The 18,298-nt window shown below is 36.9% G+C and overlaps 2 protein-coding genes across 2 annotated transcripts in view; one reads left to right on the top strand and one right to left on the bottom strand.

The window, feature by feature from the left end:
• Positions 1 to 943, bottom strand: part of rgl1 (ral guanine nucleotide dissociation stimulator-like 1) — a 32,590-nt gene extending 31,647 nt beyond the window's left edge. The window contains exon 1 of the mRNA XM_073818647.1: positions 543 to 943. Coding sequence (XP_073674748.1) covers positions 543 to 677 — 135 coding nt within the window. The 5' untranslated portion in view covers positions 678 to 943. The remainder of the gene's footprint in view (positions 1 to 542) is intronic.
• A 9,714-nt stretch (positions 944 to 10,657) lies between these two features.
• On the top strand, positions 10,658 to 16,688 carry LOC141287558 (macrophage-expressed gene 1 protein-like). The gene is made up of 2 exons (XM_073819719.1): positions 10,658 to 11,098; positions 14,740 to 16,688. Exons 1-2 carry the CDS (start codon positions 10,658 to 10,660, stop codon positions 16,435 to 16,437), a joined length of 2,139 nt encoding a protein of 712 aa, XP_073675820.1. The 3' UTR covers positions 16,438 to 16,688.
• Positions 16,689 to 18,298: the final 1,610 nt, after the last annotated feature.

The raw sequence follows: 18,298 nt of genomic DNA, 5'->3' as shown, positions 1-18,298 counted from the left end.
CTATAATTAATTCATCTTTAAACACTAAGTCTAAATCTAAATAATGGGTTGTATACTCCCTGTTGAAAAAAACAACATATGCTGGTTAGGTAGGTTTTGATGCTGGGATGCTGGTTAGGTAGGTTTTGATGCTCCTTGACCAGCACAGGACCAGCTTAAGGACCAGCATAAACCAGCAAAGGACCAGCATAAACCAGCTAAGGACCAGGTTAAACCAGCATCAAAACATACCTAACCAGCATGCTGTTTTTTTCACCAGGGCTAACTATTGCAATGTGAAATGCAACTTTCAGACTGCTGCCTAAGTACAATTAATTCCTTCTGCATGCTTACAGTTTATGCAGACTAAAACCAACACAGAATAAATTTAATCCAAATCAATTTCATAGGTCATTTAACTTTGGATTCTTCTTCTCATCATCTGAAAGACCCCAAACAACAGAGTATAACTCTATTAACATGCTGTAGGCAAACCACCAAATGAACACCGGCTACAATAAAATACACCACCGCAATCTTGCAGACAAATGTAAGTGACCTACCCAACAACGAGGGCTGCTCTCTGGTGACCGTGGTTGGTACCTCTGCAGGGCCACCCCTCCCTCCCCATCTAGGTCCAGAAAGTTTGGGATGGGTGGCCAGGGGAGCAACGATGCCAGCGGATAGTGTGAAATCATGATGCCCGCGCAGGTTGCCCACACATGCTCAGGGTTGTAGAGACCCGGTGCTCCTGTGATAGTGTTTACGTATCTGTCTGCCTCAGGAGGGCATTCTCACTTGTGGTTTTCCAGAGTGCGCCCTTTTGTCCGTTCGTGTGAAGTGGAAACAGCCTGACAAATCTGTGTTTTGAAGTCCACAATTGCTGTTTCCCAACACATTCAAACAGTCTCTCTCTCTCTCTCTCTCTCTCTCTCTCGACCTCAGCCTGATTCGAGAAGAGGTTGGCAGCTTCTCTGCTGTGGCCACATGAGTGATTAAAGTCTATTGTTTTTTCTCTCTCTCACTGAAGTGAAGGAGGGGTGAGTGAGAAGCCCTGCCCCTGCACTAATACCAAGAGTGTGCAGAAAGACAGAGAGAAAGAGGAAAAGAGAGAAAGAGAGAAAAGGAGGGTTATATGGGGTCCTATGTTGAGAGGAGGTTTAAACAAAAGAGTGTTTTTTAATCACAATTCTATTTCTTTTGTGCATTTTCTTTTAAACTATAAATAAAATGCCAAATCTCCTGTATATGAGGGAAGTCTTTTTTATTTTAAAAGCTTCTCATGCATGTTCCAGAGTGGCAGTAAAGAGTTGAAAGAGGACCTGATAGAGTCATCTTCTGTCTTTCAGATTAGGCAGTAGCTGTTAGTAATGAAACTTTCTTGTTAACCAATAATTCAGCAGTGTGGCCTTTGTTACCAGGACCAAACACAAGGTTTAACCTACAGCGTGTGATAGCAAGCATAAGTCTAAGTTCAAGCACACATAGTTTGAAAAATACTTGACTGATATATATTCGAATGGAATATGGAGTCTAGACGCAGAGGACGATGAGGGTATCATTTGGAACATGGGCCAGCTTTATGGTGGTAGCTCTGTGGAAAGATTGGTCAGCCATGAATGATTTAGTGGCTTACCAATACACACTCATGTATGGTAAGGCATACAGTACTTTGGACAGTTAATAAGACACAGAGTTTAGAAGCTGTAACTTCCGAATGTTGCAAAAATGCCTACAGCAGATATGTGAATCAGTAACATAAAATAACAAAACAGCAAGATCCGGAGGAGGTTAAGCACTAAGTTTAGAACTTTTCACAGAAAACAGTGTGTACACACACAGTGATCTCACTTTATTCTGGGTAAAGTATAACTTTAAGTCTATTGAAAGCTTCCATGACATGCTGTCATTTCCATGGACAATCATTTTTAGTAGTGCCTTAGGTAGTTAAAAAAAAGAAGAAATTGTGATTAAAGGAACACTTCACTTTTTTTGGAAATAGGCTCATTCTCCAACTCCCGCTGAGTTAATAAGTTGAGTTTTACCGTTTTGAAATCCATTCAGCCGTTTTCCTGTTCTGGCGATATCACTTTTAGCATAGCTTAGCATAGATCATTAAATCCTATTAGACCAATAGCATCACGTTCAAAAATGACAAACGAGTTTCGATATTTTTCCTGTTTAAAACTTGCCTCTTTTGTAGTTATATTGTGTACTAATACCGGCGGAAAATGTAAAGCTGTGATTTTCTAGGCTGAAAAGATTAGGAACTACACTCCCATTCCGGCGTAATAGTCAAGGAAGTTTGCTGCCGTAATATGGACGAAGCAGGCGGAGTAATATCATGCAGCGCCTGGAATTAGTTCCCAGCTAGGTTAGCATTTCCACATGTGCGGCGTGATATTACTGCGCCTGCTTCGGCCATGTTACGGCAGCAAACTTCCTATTTCCAAAAAAAGTGGAGAGTTCCTTTAAAGTAATGTAGTTACAGTGCAGGTCTATGGGGAAAGAAAAAGCTTGCATGAAGGTTTGTAAGGTGACATGAAAATCTTAATCTGCACATTTCCACCCACAGCGCCGCCATTTTGTATTCGCAAATGACATTTGTGTACCGTTTCTAACGCCATGGCAAAAGTTCAAGCAAAACATGCTAACTGTTCTATCTTTGGCTGCACTGAACACAGAAAACCATTTAGAGTCCCGACCTCAGAGGAGATGAGAGCAGTGGATTTATAGATTTATTTACTGTATGTTATGCTGCTGACACACAGATATAATATAAACATGATATTTCTTTCCCAGCTGTTTACATTCACAGACATAACTGACTGTTTTTGCAACTCCTTTTGTGTTTTTAACATAAACTTGTGTGTATTTGATAGGTTAAGCACAATAAGACATGAAAGAGAAGTAGTTTAGTACTCACATGCCGTGTGACAGCTGCTTTTTGTGTGCGTGCTTCGGATGTGTGCACTCAGAAAATAACCATATATCAGAAGTTTAAACTAATATGGTTTAAAACGCAAGATTTCAGTGCAATAGACGTGATAATCAAAACTAAGCAGATGTTTTTTAGTATCTAAGGTAGAAGCTGTTTCGACACGGCCCTGTTCTGGAAAAGGGATGGGGAGCAGCAGCTCATTTGCATTTAAAGAGGCATGCATGAAAACAGCATGTTTCTGCTTCTAGTAAAAACAGGCATTTTTAAAATGATATAATAATTGATCTGTCAGGTATTTTTTGCTCAGACTTCACAGACACATTCTGGGAACATCTGTGATTTATATTACATTATGTAAAAAGGGGCATAATATAGGTCTCCTTTAAAGTTTAAAAGCAGAAATGTGCTGCCTGTGTATGATAACAGTCAAAATCAATTTTCCAGTAGAAAATTGTGAAATGTAAAATTCTGATAGTGGTCAGACTACTGCTCTAGGCAGATAAACTAAATGAAATAAAATTCTGTCTGATATTAATAAAATTATAAAATACTAATTTATGTTTTAGCTGATAAAACATTGCTATCTATATACACTACCAGTCAAAAGTTTTTGAACAGTAAGATTTTTATTGGTTTTTAAAGTCTCGTCAAGCCTGCATTTATTTGATCCAAAATACAGCAAAATCAACAATATTGTGAAATATTTTTACGATTTAAAAGAACTGCTTTCTATGTGAATATATTTTAAAATATAATTTATTCCTGTGATCAAAGCTACATTTTCAGCATCCTTACTCCAGTCTTCAGTGTATGATTTGCTGTTCAAGAAACATTTTTTATGTTGAGTAAATTCTTTTTCAGATTTTTTTATGTATAATGATCGAAAGTGATGATCAAGAGATTCATAATGTTACAAATTATTTCTATTTCAGATAAACGCTGTTCTTCTTAACTTTTTGATTCATCAAAGAAACCTTAAAAAAACAATTTAGCTGTTTTCAACACAATAATTATAATAATAAGAATGTTTTCTGAGCAGCAAATCAGAATATTAAAATGATTTCTGAAGGATCATGTGACTGACATATTGATGCTAAATATTCAGCTTTGAAATCACAGGAATAAATTGCAATTTAAAATATATTCAAAACAGAAAACAGTTATTTTAAATAGTAAAGATATTTTGAAATTTTACTGTTTTTGCTGTACTTTGGATCAAATAAATGCAGGCATGGTGAGCAGAAGAGACTTCTTTAAAAAAACATTAAAAATCTTACTGTTCAAAAATGTTTGACCGGTAGTGTATATTTTTAATAAAATTCGAAATAAATAAAAAGGAAAACAAAATAAACAACTAAAATCCACCATTTAAATACTATAAACATATAGTAATATTATAATACACAGTATGAAAAATGGATATTCATTTTTAGATTTGCCAAAGACTACATTTAGTTCAATTATTAACTTTAAGTGAGCAAACTTCAGTTGACTTTAGATGACGGCAAAGGTAATCTAAATGTAAAAACAAGGGAAATGAGCATTAAACATTCAGTGTCGACTGACGCAGACACATAAAAATCTCTAAACCTCTCAGCCGGTAACTGATATGGTAATACATACATTGTGCATTCCTACATTTTATTACACTTATCTTATGTTAGCACATGCAAGTCTGTACTTTAACATTTATTCCAGTGCAAAGCCTTCTTCCACAGACATGCATTGTGAGCAATCCTTAACATTTTGCACCCCAAAATGAGGTGCTTTGACTGTGGGTTTTTATGTCCCAAGCTTAATATACGCTCTCTCTCACACACACATGCTCACATTCAAAAGCAAAGATTAGAGAATAAATCAGCCAATTAAATCAGAATGCCATTGATTTTCTCTTTCATATCCTCAGGTCCCTCATCTATTGTTAAATATTTAAGAGGATTGTATTGTGAACCACAGAATGAGGAACCTAAATCCCCCCTCCAAACCTCTCTCCCTGAACCCCCCTCTCACTCCTTGTTTCCTTTCTCTGTTGTTCATTCCAGCTTCTTCTGTCCCCATGGCAGAGCTCAAACCCCATCTGAACTGTTTTGAAATTTCTCTGCTTCCCTTGATTCTCTCCGCTGGTACATTTTGATCTCTACAGTTTGCTGACATAGCCTGAGTGCGGTCTGCTGAAGTTTACACAGCTGGCACAACCTTTCGGCTTTTACATGTACACTCAGACGCACACTTAAACAAGTGATATCACCCAAGTTATATTCCTTAAACACAAAGGCTATGTTAAGTATGAAGCACTACTTCAACAAAGGAACACCATGTTTAATGCATATAAAACATCTAGGAAAACTGCGTCATGTTTTTCAGTATAGCTAACAAAAAGTGCTGATGAGGACATCCAGGCCAAACATACTGGGCAACTCGTAAATCATAAGATTTAACTCTCTGAGGGTAAAGTTCACCAGGAGTTTATAACTGTATAAAAATTCCAAGTAAGTGTGTGTGTTCGTTTTGTCCAGGTATACCCTATGTTACGTGGACAAAATGTCCCCACAAAGATGGCGATATCCAAAATCCTTGTCCTAGTGTAGACATTTTTGGTCCACATGAGGAAACAAGCTTATAAATCATTCAGAATTAAGTTTTTAAAAAATCTAAAAATGCACAAAGTTTCCTGTGAGGGGTAGGTTTAGGTGAAGGGTCAGGGTAAGGGGATAGAAAATGCAGTTTGTACAGTATACAAACCATTACGCCTATGGAATGAACCCATATGTCTATTTGTGTATGAGTGTGTGTATTAGAGAGTGTCAAAATACCCATAAAAAACGAACGTCAGTGTTCAAACTCCTGCTGTCATCTAGTGGACATTAGAGGGACTGCATACAATTTACAAAACTACCCATAAGTATGAATCAATGTACCAGACGCCAAAATAAGCAGAGAAGTGACCAATGACCAAGCCAATGGCAGCTATACTAACCCGTAAATAAATGTATACGTTTAATCATAGATGACGGACAAGAAGAGAAAGAGGGATAATAAAGTACTTTTGTGTAGTTGTGCGTGTATGCAAGAGGCACTGTCATTCTACCCGAATAATAAAGTAGACATGAGTATAGAAACCAATAGAGTACGTTTTACGTGATTTTCATTCAGTGTTTTTACATATATCCCATCTTCATTCCCCTGAGAGTGCATCTATCAGATGGTCGCAATGTCATCAGCCAAATAGCTCAGAATACTACTCGAATCCCTGCTGAAAAAAACAGCATATGCTGGTTAGGTACGTTTTGGTGCTGGGATGCTGGTTTTAGCTGGTTTATGCTGGTCCTTTGCTGGTTAATGCTGGTCCTTAGCTGGTTAATGCTGGTCCTTTGCTGGTTAATGCTGGTCCTTAGCTGGTTAATGCTGGTCCTTTGCTGGTTAATGCTGGTCCTTTGCTGGATAATGTTGGTCCTTAGCTGGTTAATGCTGGTCCTTAGCTGGTTAATGCTGGTCCTTAGCTGGTTAATGCTGGTCCTTTGCTGGTTAATGCTGGTCCTTTGCTGGTTAATGCTGGTCCTTTGCTGGTTTATGCTGGTCAAGTTGCTGGTCAAGGACCAGCAAAGGACCAGCATAAACCATCAAAGGACCCGCATAAACCATCTACAACCAACTAAAACGAGCATCCCAGCACCAAAACATACCTAACCAGCATATGCTGTTTTTTTCAGCAGGGATACTATTTACAGTGAGGGAAAAAATTTGATCCCCTGCTGATTTTGTACATTTGCCTACTGATAAAGAAATGATCAGTCTATAATTTTAATGGTAGGTTTATTTTAACAATAAGAGACAACAACAACAACACCAACAAAAAATCCAGAAAAAAACATTTTCAAAAAATTAATAAATTGATTTGCATTTTAATGAGTGAAATAAATATTTGATCCCATATCAATCAGCAAGATTCCTGGCTCCTAGGTGTCTTTTATACAGGTAACAAGCTGAGATTAGGAGCACTCTCTTAAAGGGAGTGCTCCTAATCTCAGTTTGTTACCTGTATAAAAAATACCTGTCCACAGAAGCAATCAATCAATCAGATTCTCCCTCTCCTCCCTCTCCTTGGAAAAAAAAATTGTGTTGAACATGCAGGCAACATTACGGTTGACCACATAAGGAGCACAAAACCAAGAAAGGGCCACAAGAAACATTGAAGGTAATACTTATCAGCAACTCACAACAGACATGGCAGACCGGGGCTTAATAGCCTATACACAAACACAGGACCAAACAGGAAATTGAACACTGCTGAACCAGACGCTAATAAAAACACAGCATGATGGGAAATGGAGTCCATGACCAGAACAACCGGCAGGAACACACCATAGAAACGCCCTCTAGTGCCTCACAGTGGTGTAGGCAACCGGGTGTGACAAATCATTACAGGCTATAATAATAAAGGGTATACTAATACTAACAGTAGATAAAGGTTTCAAAGTGTTTTTGAAGCTACTTTTTTGTCTTGCAAGAGTTGGCAACACTGCATGTAATGCCACTCTATACAAGGTTTATCTCAAGATCTACATGACGTGTTGTGTTTGGGCTTGTTGAAATCGAGAACACCTGCTCTTGCTAAATATACGTAATCTACTATGGTTTATTAATGCTTGGTAAAGCTACAAACCAAACTCCATTGAAGCACTGGCCTCAGGAATTGAGGTCCACCCTATTTTACAGAGGTCCACTCCCTTTAAAATTTCTGGCCTCGCCACTGTTTTCCAGGTTATAACACATGCCCTATAAGAGGATAATCATCAGGGCTGTACTAAAATTCATTCCATCCATCCCAAACATCCCCCCATTACTGCTTTGCTGGTTAGGGCTTTTAAATTGGAATAAATAAATTATTTATTAATAAATAAAGGACAGAAACAAATAATACAAAATATTTTTGAATATACTAATAATACATTTAACAATAATATTTAATTATATGTAACAAATATCCACTGTGATGGCGAGATGTGATGAACCCAAGTGCAGTTTATTTACAGTGACGATAATCCATAACCCAAACAAACAATCCAAAAGTGAAATCCAAACAACAAACGTAATCCAAACAATGACGAGACTAGACTTGACTTGACTTGACTTGACTTGACTTGGCATGAAACAGACTAGACTTGATACAGACTTGACATAAACTTGACTTGAAACAGACTTGATCAACACTCACCAAACAGCAGAATTACACTTCAATACGCGACAAGGACCATTAAAACACAAGGGCTATTTATACAGACAATGAGGGACACATGACAAGAATGAACCAATGAAAAACAAGGAACAAGACTCTTTTCACAAACAAAAGCAAAGGAAGATCATCAGCCCAGTCTTTACCAGATTCTACACAGTGAGCTCGCATCATTGATTTAAACGTCTGGTGAAATCTCTTAAGAGCTCCCTGTGATTGTGGATGATATGCGCTTGACATTACATGACTCACAGAAATCCAATTCAACACCTGTTCAAACTATTTAGATTTAAAATTTGTTCCTTGCTCTGTTTGAATCACACTGGGTAGAACAAATGTTAAACAAAATTTAATCAACTTTTTCACAATGGTTTTTGCTTTAAGATTACGTAATAGTACTGCCTCAGAGAAACATGTTTCTGCACACATTAACGTCAAAATATACTGGTAACCCGCTTTTAACTTTGGCAAAGGGCCAACACAGTATAAAATGAGTCACTCAAACAGCTCTCCCAAAACTGGCATAGGCTGCAAAGGAGCTGGCCGAATGATTTGATTGGGTTTACCAGCGAGTTGGCAGGTGTGACATGAACGACAATAATTTGATACAGCAGATCTTAAACCAAGCCAATAAAAGTACTTAGCCACTCGCATGAATGTTTTAGTACTACCCAAATGACCAGATAACGGATAATCATGAGCAAGTTTAAGAACTGCTGCTCGATAACCAAAAGGTAACACAATTTGATAGTCTGGACTTAAACCAGCCTCTTTAGCCTTCTGAATCAGCCACTTACGCATCAGCGCCTCCGTCCCAAAAGTATTGTACCCCACCAACATTATTTTCTTCCACTTTACCCTCTGCAGCCTCAAAACAGCATGTCAGGAAAGAATCAGACTTTTGGGCTTTACTAAGTTGGTCTCTCCTCATTGTCAACGAAGGTTCTTGATCAGCATTCTCACTCATCTGTTTTAACTACACTGGGCTGTACAGATAAAGTCAACTCAATGGGGGAATCTGTAGAAGCAAGAAAAGTATCAGACAAATCAATGACATCCTCATTTTTGCGTGCTTGGGCACGAGTGACTGCACATGCTGAAAATGTTAAAGGGAATTGACTGCCAAGCTTTGTATCACAAACAGGAGTCTCTTATTAAATGAGTAAACAAAGGTTTCTCAGTATTCAAATATATTCGGACAAGCCGCCATTTGTTACAAATTAAACCTCTACTCAAACAGAAATAAATTGTCTGTAACAAGTAAACAGGGATCCTCTTTAAAAGATCCCTGGGGTTCCACAAAAACACAATTAAAATGCAAGAAAAAAAGGAGTTTTCATGGGATTCAAGGGATCACACAAATGTCTTGCTTAGCAATCCTTTTGCAATTACTCGTTACACAGTAGAAAAATAACATTAACAACAGAGGAAGCCAGGAGAGCGGGGAGCCGAAAGATTCCATCATCCCAGTGGCTTAAATACTGTGGCCATCATTCTTATTGCCAGCCGGATTTGACCTTGTGAGCAACTTCACCTGTAAGCAATTTGAGCCAGAAAGGAGGAGAACAGGGAAAAAAAACAGAAAAGGAAACTACAAACAATATACACTGATTCCAAGCAACACTTATAACCACTCATAACAAAACCAAAAAACATGATTACTATAATTAAACCATAGTAACCACAAATTAACCATGGTTTTACTACAATATAGTGTATAGCTATAGCAATAGGTTAACCATGGTATTTGTAGTAAAACTGTGGTTATACAAATTGTGATCAGTATGCCAAAAAAAAAAAAAAAAAATACTACACCTTTACTATAATAATGGTTAATTTTTGTAAGGTCAGTGAACTGATCATAGTAACTAATCATAGTAACACTTTTATATCCTGGAAAAAATAATTAAGTATGATTTTGTAAAAAAAAGAATGGCTTTTATTACCACTGTATATACAGTCAGCTGGTTAAGTAAATCCACTTCACTAGCTAATTACTCTTTGATAGTGAGGCTATAGAAATATACAGAGCTACTGCAGACTAAATTCTAAAGTTGGGTGCACGATTGTTTCTCTGGCATATAAGATTAATTTCTTAAACCGCCTGAAATACGCATACGACTTCACTGGCACAATTTCCAACAGTGGTGCACCCACCCTGTTTTTTGATTTGTATTGTTAGTGACACTAATTAAATACATTAATTCAAAAGGTTATTAAACTGAACCACTAAAACCATTTCACTTTGTCATGTTACTTCAATACAATTAGCTTTCACAAGTCAACACTGACTTGACATTGTTTCGGTGGTTGCCTGCTATCTAGGAGTTGTGTAGCCTACCTAAAACAACAAATTCCTAAAAAGAAGTTCAGACTGTCTTTTATTTGGGTTATTTCTCACTAAACTTCTACAATCATGCTGTGGCTTGAAAAACAAGGCCACACCCCCTGTGTTATAAGACAGAACATTGGGAGGAGAGAAAGTCAGTGCCCCTCGACTAAATATGGAGGCTTTGTATATTTTTCTAATGCTCTTCGCCATTGTCTTCGAGACTAATGCACACATCCGACCCAGTAATGGCCTTCGTGACTGTCGTGTGAATTCAACTTTAACAGCAATAGAGGTGCTCCCAGGTGGAGGCTGGGATAACCTGCGCAACATAGACATGGGACGGGTGATGAACTTGAGCTATTCCCAATGTCAGACCACAGAAGATGGACTTTATCTCATCCCAGATGAAGTCTTTGTGATTCCACAGAAAACAAGTGGAGTGGAAACTTACTCTGAGACCATCATGTCATGGCTGGAACAGAAAAGCTCTACATCAGGATCAATCAATGCAGACATTTCTTTTCCTCCTGTTCTAAATGGAAAATTCTCTGAAGAAAATACGCGAATGAAAACACATCAAGTGAGAGAGAATTCTGTAACAACACGGGTTCAAGTAAGTCAAAGAATAGAAAAGTAAAAATGAAACCAATGCTATATATATATATATATATATATATATATATATATATATATATATATATATATGTGTGTATATATACATTTATTATTATTATTATTTTTTTGCATATAAATAACATTTATATGTAGGCAATAAGGTAAAAGAGGCTGTGCTGTATTGCGAATAAGTCATGGTTACTACACAACACACAGGTAAAACCAAAGATTTATGTATTGATATGTTTTTTAAAGTAAATTCACTAAATTATATTGTTCCGCAAAAAAAAAAATGTTCCTATCAACACCAAATGGGAAGAGAATGTTCCTAGGTGTAACATATAAAATAAAAATAGACAATAGGATAGCGGGTTCTTTTCCGTTGTATTCAAGCGGTCATATTGCTATTCTCTGCTGGCAGATAAAGGTAGAGCCCACATTTAACAACTCCAGACACGTCTACGCATCCGCCATTTTGGAACATATATTATCACTCACAATAAAAACCAATACGTTTTGAAAGATGCCACAAAACTGCACAGCCTCTGGTTGTAAAAACTACTTTAATGTAAATTCCCAAATTAATTGGATAAACTTTCACTGAATGTGTTGGTTTGTTTTTTTAATAGATATTAACTCAATATTACAGGTTTTTAAACTCTAATAACTTTTTAATGTTGTGTTAGTTAAAGGCTTTGTCTCGTTACTGTGTTACTTTAGTAAAATCAATAGTAAAATCATCTGCTTAAGTCTATTACAGACATAGATATTAGGGGTGCAACGGTTCTTGGTATAAAAAAAAAAAAAAAAAAAAACGAGCCTTACTGTTCTCCACACACAGTTCTGGGTGCACTAGGACCGCATCTGTCATAACAATTTGTAAAACTAACAGGGTTCAGCTAATGTATGTTTTTGTTGATGGATATGCATTCTGGCTGGCCAATACATTAGCCAAAACAACGGCGATGAAAAACAAAGAAAAATCATTCACTCTTTGTTCAATGCGAGTGCCATATGCTTGAATATGAGCAGCAGTCATTTATGCCGTCATCACCCAGGGTGCTGATAACGCGCGTGTGCATGTGAGACCTGAACAGCACACATTGCTATTTGTGTTTTTAACTAAACTCATTTAAGCTTTGGCAGTTTAAACATTTCAGAGCCAAAAGACTCAAGAAGATTTGTGTGCGCTCTTGTGTGCTTTCAGAACGTGCACAATTATTAAGCTCTTTCTTTATATTGATTAAACAACAACAAGGAAATAACTCACTGCTTTTGATTGAATAGCTTTTGTAACTATAATAAGGATTTATTTATCATTTATATATCCAATGTTTTTTTACATTTGATTACTTTATTATTCAATTTATGTACCTAAAAACTAATGTTAATGTTTGTGCTGTTGCTTGTAGTTCGATTATTTGTTCTGATTTTCGTTTTTTTTATTTGACAGTATAGTTTTTCCCTAAACATAGCACATACCAAACTGTACCAAAACAGTGACTCTAAAATTGTGATACAAACCAAACCGTGAATAAGTTGAACTGTTGCAACCCTAATAGATACATTACTCATACATGCTCAGAGCTCTAGACTCATTCTTCCCATTGGTAGCACTGGTAATAAAAATGCCAGCAAATCATGTGCTGGTACAACAAACCGAGAAAGTTAGCTGTACCAGCACCATGATTTGGTAGCATTTTTATTAACTGATTGTGTCGCATTAAAAACTGGAAATAAAAAACATTTAGTTCAGCTAGACAACTGATGCTTTTTTTAAGTAATCCGCTATCAACCTTTTCATTTTTAGAGAACATAAATTTCCTGAATTTCTAATTTGCGTTTCATCATCAGTGCGCCATGCAAATGTACGTGACTGATGCAGTGTTGTTTTTGACAACCATCTTAGATTTAGTCTTAGTCTTAGTCTTTTGGACTAAAATGCTTCTTAGTTTTAGTCAAATTTTAGTCACTTCTATATGGGATAGTTTTAGTCCAATTTTAGTCGACGAAAAGTCAAAAAGGTTTTAGTCTAGTTTTAGTCGACGAAAAGTCAAAAAGGTTTTAGTCTAGTTTTAGTCAAAAAAAGGGAAAAAAGTAGTCTTTTAACAAATTAATGTAGGTCAGTAAGTATTTTGCTGTTGGGTAGTGTCACTTATAAGTTCTGAAAATAGCAGATCTATAGTTCAACACAATGTGAGCTTCCGGATCGACTATTTTCACCAATAATTACAATAATGAAGGAATGTTTTAGAACATAGCGTCAGATACTTTTTAAGTTTTAATCGGCATGCACAATAAGTGGAAATGTCATGCATTTTAAACGTCTGATGGACCACCCACTAACATTTTCGTCTATTCTCGTCTCGTCAACGAAAACTCACACACGTCTCGTCATGTTTTAGTCATCAACGAGCCATTTTTATCTCGTCATCGTCTCGTTATCGTCATGAAAAAAAGTGCCGTCAACGAAATGATATCGTCATCGTTGACGAAAACAACACTGGACTGATGTATGACCACGACAAATTTTAACATTCTCAGAAAATAGTATAGTGTGTTTTCAAGTTACCTCATCAATCCAGAAGTCAGCCATTGTGGTGGGCAGCACTGGGTGTAATCAATGCTATTGAACTGAATGGAACTCGTGCACTGGCTTGGTGAAAAACGAAGAAACGAAAGTTATTCACTATATCGAGTTAAGAAGTAGAAGGAAGATGTGTCGGGTCATCAGTCCACGACAAAGGGCTCGACAATATGGACTGCCCTATTGACCGGTGCAACCACATACATTCACTGCACTGCATTCATGTTCCAAAATTTTTATTTGTGTGGAAATAGTATGAAGTGTGTTAACGGCTGTTAACAGAGGCCAGAAATGTTGAAGATAGATGTAAAAAGGAGAAAATAGTGTAGCAGGCAGATCAGTCTCACTGTTATCGATGCACAAAATATTAGAAGAAACTTCCAAACAATGAATTTGGATAGGAGTTTATATGAATGCATCTCTAAAGACTCTCTGTTTTCAGCAAAGTTTACAAGGCGTTTTCTTTTCATCTATCCTCTGTATAATGCATTATGAAGCAGTGTTAAAGGGTTACTCCACCCCAGAATGAAAATTGTGTCATTAATCACTTACACCCATGTCATTCCAGACCCGTAAAAGGTCTGTTCATCTTCAGGACACAATTTCTATTTATATATAATTTATATTAATATTTTGGATGAAAACCGGGTGCTTTGTGACTGTCCCATTGACTGCCGAGTAAATATCAAGGCTCAAAAAAGTTTGAAAGACATAGACATATCAAAATAGTCCATCTGCCATCAGTGGTTCAACCATAATTTTACGAAGCTACGAGAATATTTTTTGTACTCAAAGAAAACTATCTTTGGACGCAAGACCATGACAACGGCCATCTTTTACCTCTCTCGCTGTGCAACATAGGAACACCGTTTAGAAGCCACGATCACAGAAACTGACACAATTGTTGACATGAACACAGTATTAAATATTTACACTCTTGCCAGTTTTTTCCGTTTTTATGACTTTGGTTGGATCTTTTGCTTTAAAATGATGTCATTATAGCCTATATTGAAATATCCTGTTTGATTTTTTTATTATTTCTATTTTTTCAGGTACGTAATCATCTGTACACAGTGAATGCATATCCTGACTTTACTCTGGACTCCCGCTTTGCTCAGCAGATTGGGGAAATCGCAGATGCTATTGAGAACAATCAGACACGTCAAGCAACTTATCTATCAGAGAAACTCATACTTGATTATGGTACCCACGTAATCACAAGCGTTGATGCCGGTGCCATTTTGGTGCAAGAGGACTACATAAAAGAGTCTTATGTTGCTAACAGTCACTCAGACACATATTCTGTCTCTGAATCAGCAGGTGTTCAATTTTTAAACAAGGTTAATTTTAACTATGGAAGCAAGGATTCCCAGCAAACCTCTGAAACCCTCAATTACCAGCAAAGCACTACATATTCTTTAGTTAGGAGCCATGGTGGCGCTTTATTCTACCAAGGAATCACTCTGCAGAAGTGGCAAGAAAGCACACAAAATAATCTGGTGGCCATCGACCGTTCTGGTCTGCCACTGCATTATTTCCTCAATCCATCAACATTTCCTGATCTGCCAAATCCCACTTTACATAAACTTGCCTTTTCAGTCCAACAGGCTGCATTGCGTTACTACAACATAAACACCATTCCAGGATGCGTAGATCCGAATTCCCCTAATTTTAATTTTCAGGCCAATGTGAACGATTCATCCTGCAAGGGTCCAGTCACCAATCTGACCTTTGGTGGAGTTTATCAAAAATGCACTCCATTGTCGCCAGATGGAAATGTCATCTGTGATAAGTTTGCACAAAAAAATCCAGACACTGGTGACTATACGTGCCGTCAACCATACACTGCTTCTCTGATACACTCAGAGACAGTGGAGCAGGGTTATAATAAATATGAGTGTCATGAGGATTGTCATAGGTTTTGGTTTATAAAAGATTGTAATAACATATGTAATAATAATTACTATGTCCGACGTGCAAAAATTGACATGTACTGGTGTTCAACAAATCAGAAAGTCCATGAATATTCTGGTTACCTCTTTGGAGGTCTGTTTGGACCATCTTTGCAAAACCCAGTAACCAAATCTTATGGCTGTCCTCCAAATTACTTTGCACAAATGTTTTTGACTAATGGCATGAGGATTTGTCTGAGCAATGACTATGAGGCAGGAACTGCCTCTTCTGTGGCTTTTGGGGGTCTATTCAGCTGCCAATCCGGCAACCCTCTCGCAAGTTACCAGTACCGTTGTCCACCTCAGTACAGCCAACACCTTGCTGCTATTATAGATGGTTGTCAGGTACTGTATTGTGTCCAGTCAGGTGAGTTTACTGGCGGCCAGTTGAAACCTATTCGCCTTCCACCATTCACAAGACCACCTCTGGTCAACATGATAGCAATAAACACTGTAGCCGTGATGACAGAAGGTGATCGGGCCTGGCTGAGGGTTGGAGAAACAAAAAAATGGAGACTAGCAAAGCCTGGTGAATTCAATCAAATGGTCCGAATGTTTGCTGCGTCATCTACCCAAATGTCAGGAAGTGTAAAGGCTGGTGTGGCCTGTGGTGTAATGACTTTTATCGCAGTTGTGGTGGCAGGAATCGTCATCTTAGTAAAACGAAAAAGCAGATTTTCTCACTTCAGGTCAAGAAGGGGGTATGAAGAGATTCACTATGAGGGCCAAAGTGGTGTAGAAAGTCAGAGAGAGCAACAGAGTACAAATGAAGACCCCACTCAGCCTCTGTTGCCTTAGTTATGTCAGAGTGCATTAAGATTTGTTAATTATTAAAAAAAACATGTCACAGTGATTAGCATTTGGTGATAGGGAATATATTTAGGTGCTGGGTACGAGGGCTGCTATTTAAAACTGTTTCACAACTTGTGTGAATTATTATATTTTTTAAATATTATTCCAAAACCATTATTGCACCTTTGTTTTAATGAGAATAGGATAATGTGTAATTATAGGAGCTCAGTGTGTAACTTCAGCATTCTATACTTTGTGTTTTTGTTGTTTTCATTTTTAAAGTGGTTTGAGAGTGGTCTTTCATGACTTCACAAGTCATATGTGTCAGGACTAGTCAAGTCATGTTACACTGTTTTTTACACTGCAGCCTGTTTTTTTAATGTTATTTTCAGACCTAATAAAATTACCTATTTCTATGTTAAAGTGGCCATCACTGATGTTTTTTATTAAGCTATTGTGTTAATGCACAGGGGTGATATCTGTATACCCTTGCACAAAGAAAATCTGTTTTTTTATATATATATATTAACAATTAATATATTAAATAATTAAAGTATTTATGGAAAATATTCCAAATATATTGTGTTACATATATTCCAACTGAATAAACATAAGTAATGTTTCATATATTTAAAAATAGGTGACAATATATTTACTTATATATTAGTCAGAATGTATGTAACTTTATATTCAATAATGTTCTTCATAATATATAGATGTACACGTAATAAAATCAGTTTTGTTCCACAGGGGTAATATTTGAAGGATCTACTAAATAATGTGGTCTTACTGGCAAATAGTGATAACAAATACACACAAAAGAGAAAGTGTTTTATTCATTGCTCTCATAACATTAGACTCAACCACTAGGAGTACAGTGTAATGGGACATTGTTAGTGAATATTTCACATTACAAGAACCAACATGTTTGGTTTGTGTATGTGCAAAATGGTTTGTCTTCCCACCTGAATGCTGAATGCTTTTTGGGGGCAAGATAACATTCATTTCCATAACCCATCATATCTTTGAACTTCATCTCACAGACTAAATGCAACACCAGAAATTCACTTCCAGAACAAAAATTTACAGATAATGTACTCACTCACCCCCTTTTCATCCAAGATGTTCATGTCTTTCTTTCTTCGGTCATAAAGAAATTGTTTTTTTTTTAGGAAAACATTTCAGGATTTTTCTCTATATAGTGGACTCCTATAGTGCACTGAGTTTGAACTTCCAAAATGCAGTTTAAATGCGGCTTCAAACAATCCCAAATATAAACGGTTGTAAACGATCTGAGGAAGACGGTCTTATCTAGTGAAACAATCAGTTACACTCTTAAAAAAAAGGTGCTTCACGATGCCATAGAATAACCTTTTTTTTATCTAAATGGTTCCATAAAGAACCTTTACCATCTGAAGAACCTTTCTGTTTCACAAAATGTTCTTTGTGGTGAAAGAAGGTTTTTCAGATTATATAAAGCAAGTACGAGATGGTTCTTTAAAGAACCTTTGACTGGATGTTTCTTTGTGGAACCAAAAATGGTTCTTCTATGGCATTGCTGTGAATAACCTTGCAAAGCTCCTTTATTTTTAAGAGTGTTTTTTTATATACTTTTTAAACTTTTTTATATACTTTTTAACCTTAAATGCTCATCTTGTTTTGCTATGCCTGAACTCTTTTTTTTCCCGGTTCAAGACAGCCATTTTATTTTCTCCCTCAACTTCAAAAATAATTTCAAAATCATCCTACATCGCTGCAGAAGTACCGACCCAGTGTTTGCAAAGTGAACATGCAAAGAAGATCAAACACCCTTAACAAAAAAGGTAAAACAGAGATGTTTTTTTGAGTGATGATTTTAAAGTTGAGG

Source organism: Garra rufa, chromosome 15 (assembly GCF_049309525.1).
Source record: "Garra rufa chromosome 15, GarRuf1.0, whole genome shotgun sequence".
Classification (NCBI taxonomy): Eukaryota; Metazoa; Chordata; class Actinopteri; order Cypriniformes; family Cyprinidae; genus Garra; species Garra rufa.
Note: the sequence above shows the minus strand (reverse complement) of the source record. Positions and strands in the feature narration are given on the sequence as shown.

Excerpts from the sequence above, each read along its gene's own strand:
- LOC141287558 (XM_073819719.1), top strand. The coding sequence starts at position 10,658 with ATGGAGGCTTTGTATATTTTTCTAATGCTCTTCGCCATTGTCTTCGAG. Across the intron at positions 11,099-14,739 it reads CTGTAACAACACGGGTTCAA|GTACGTAATCATCTGTACAC; the intron begins GTAAGTCAAAGA and ends CTATTTTTTCAG.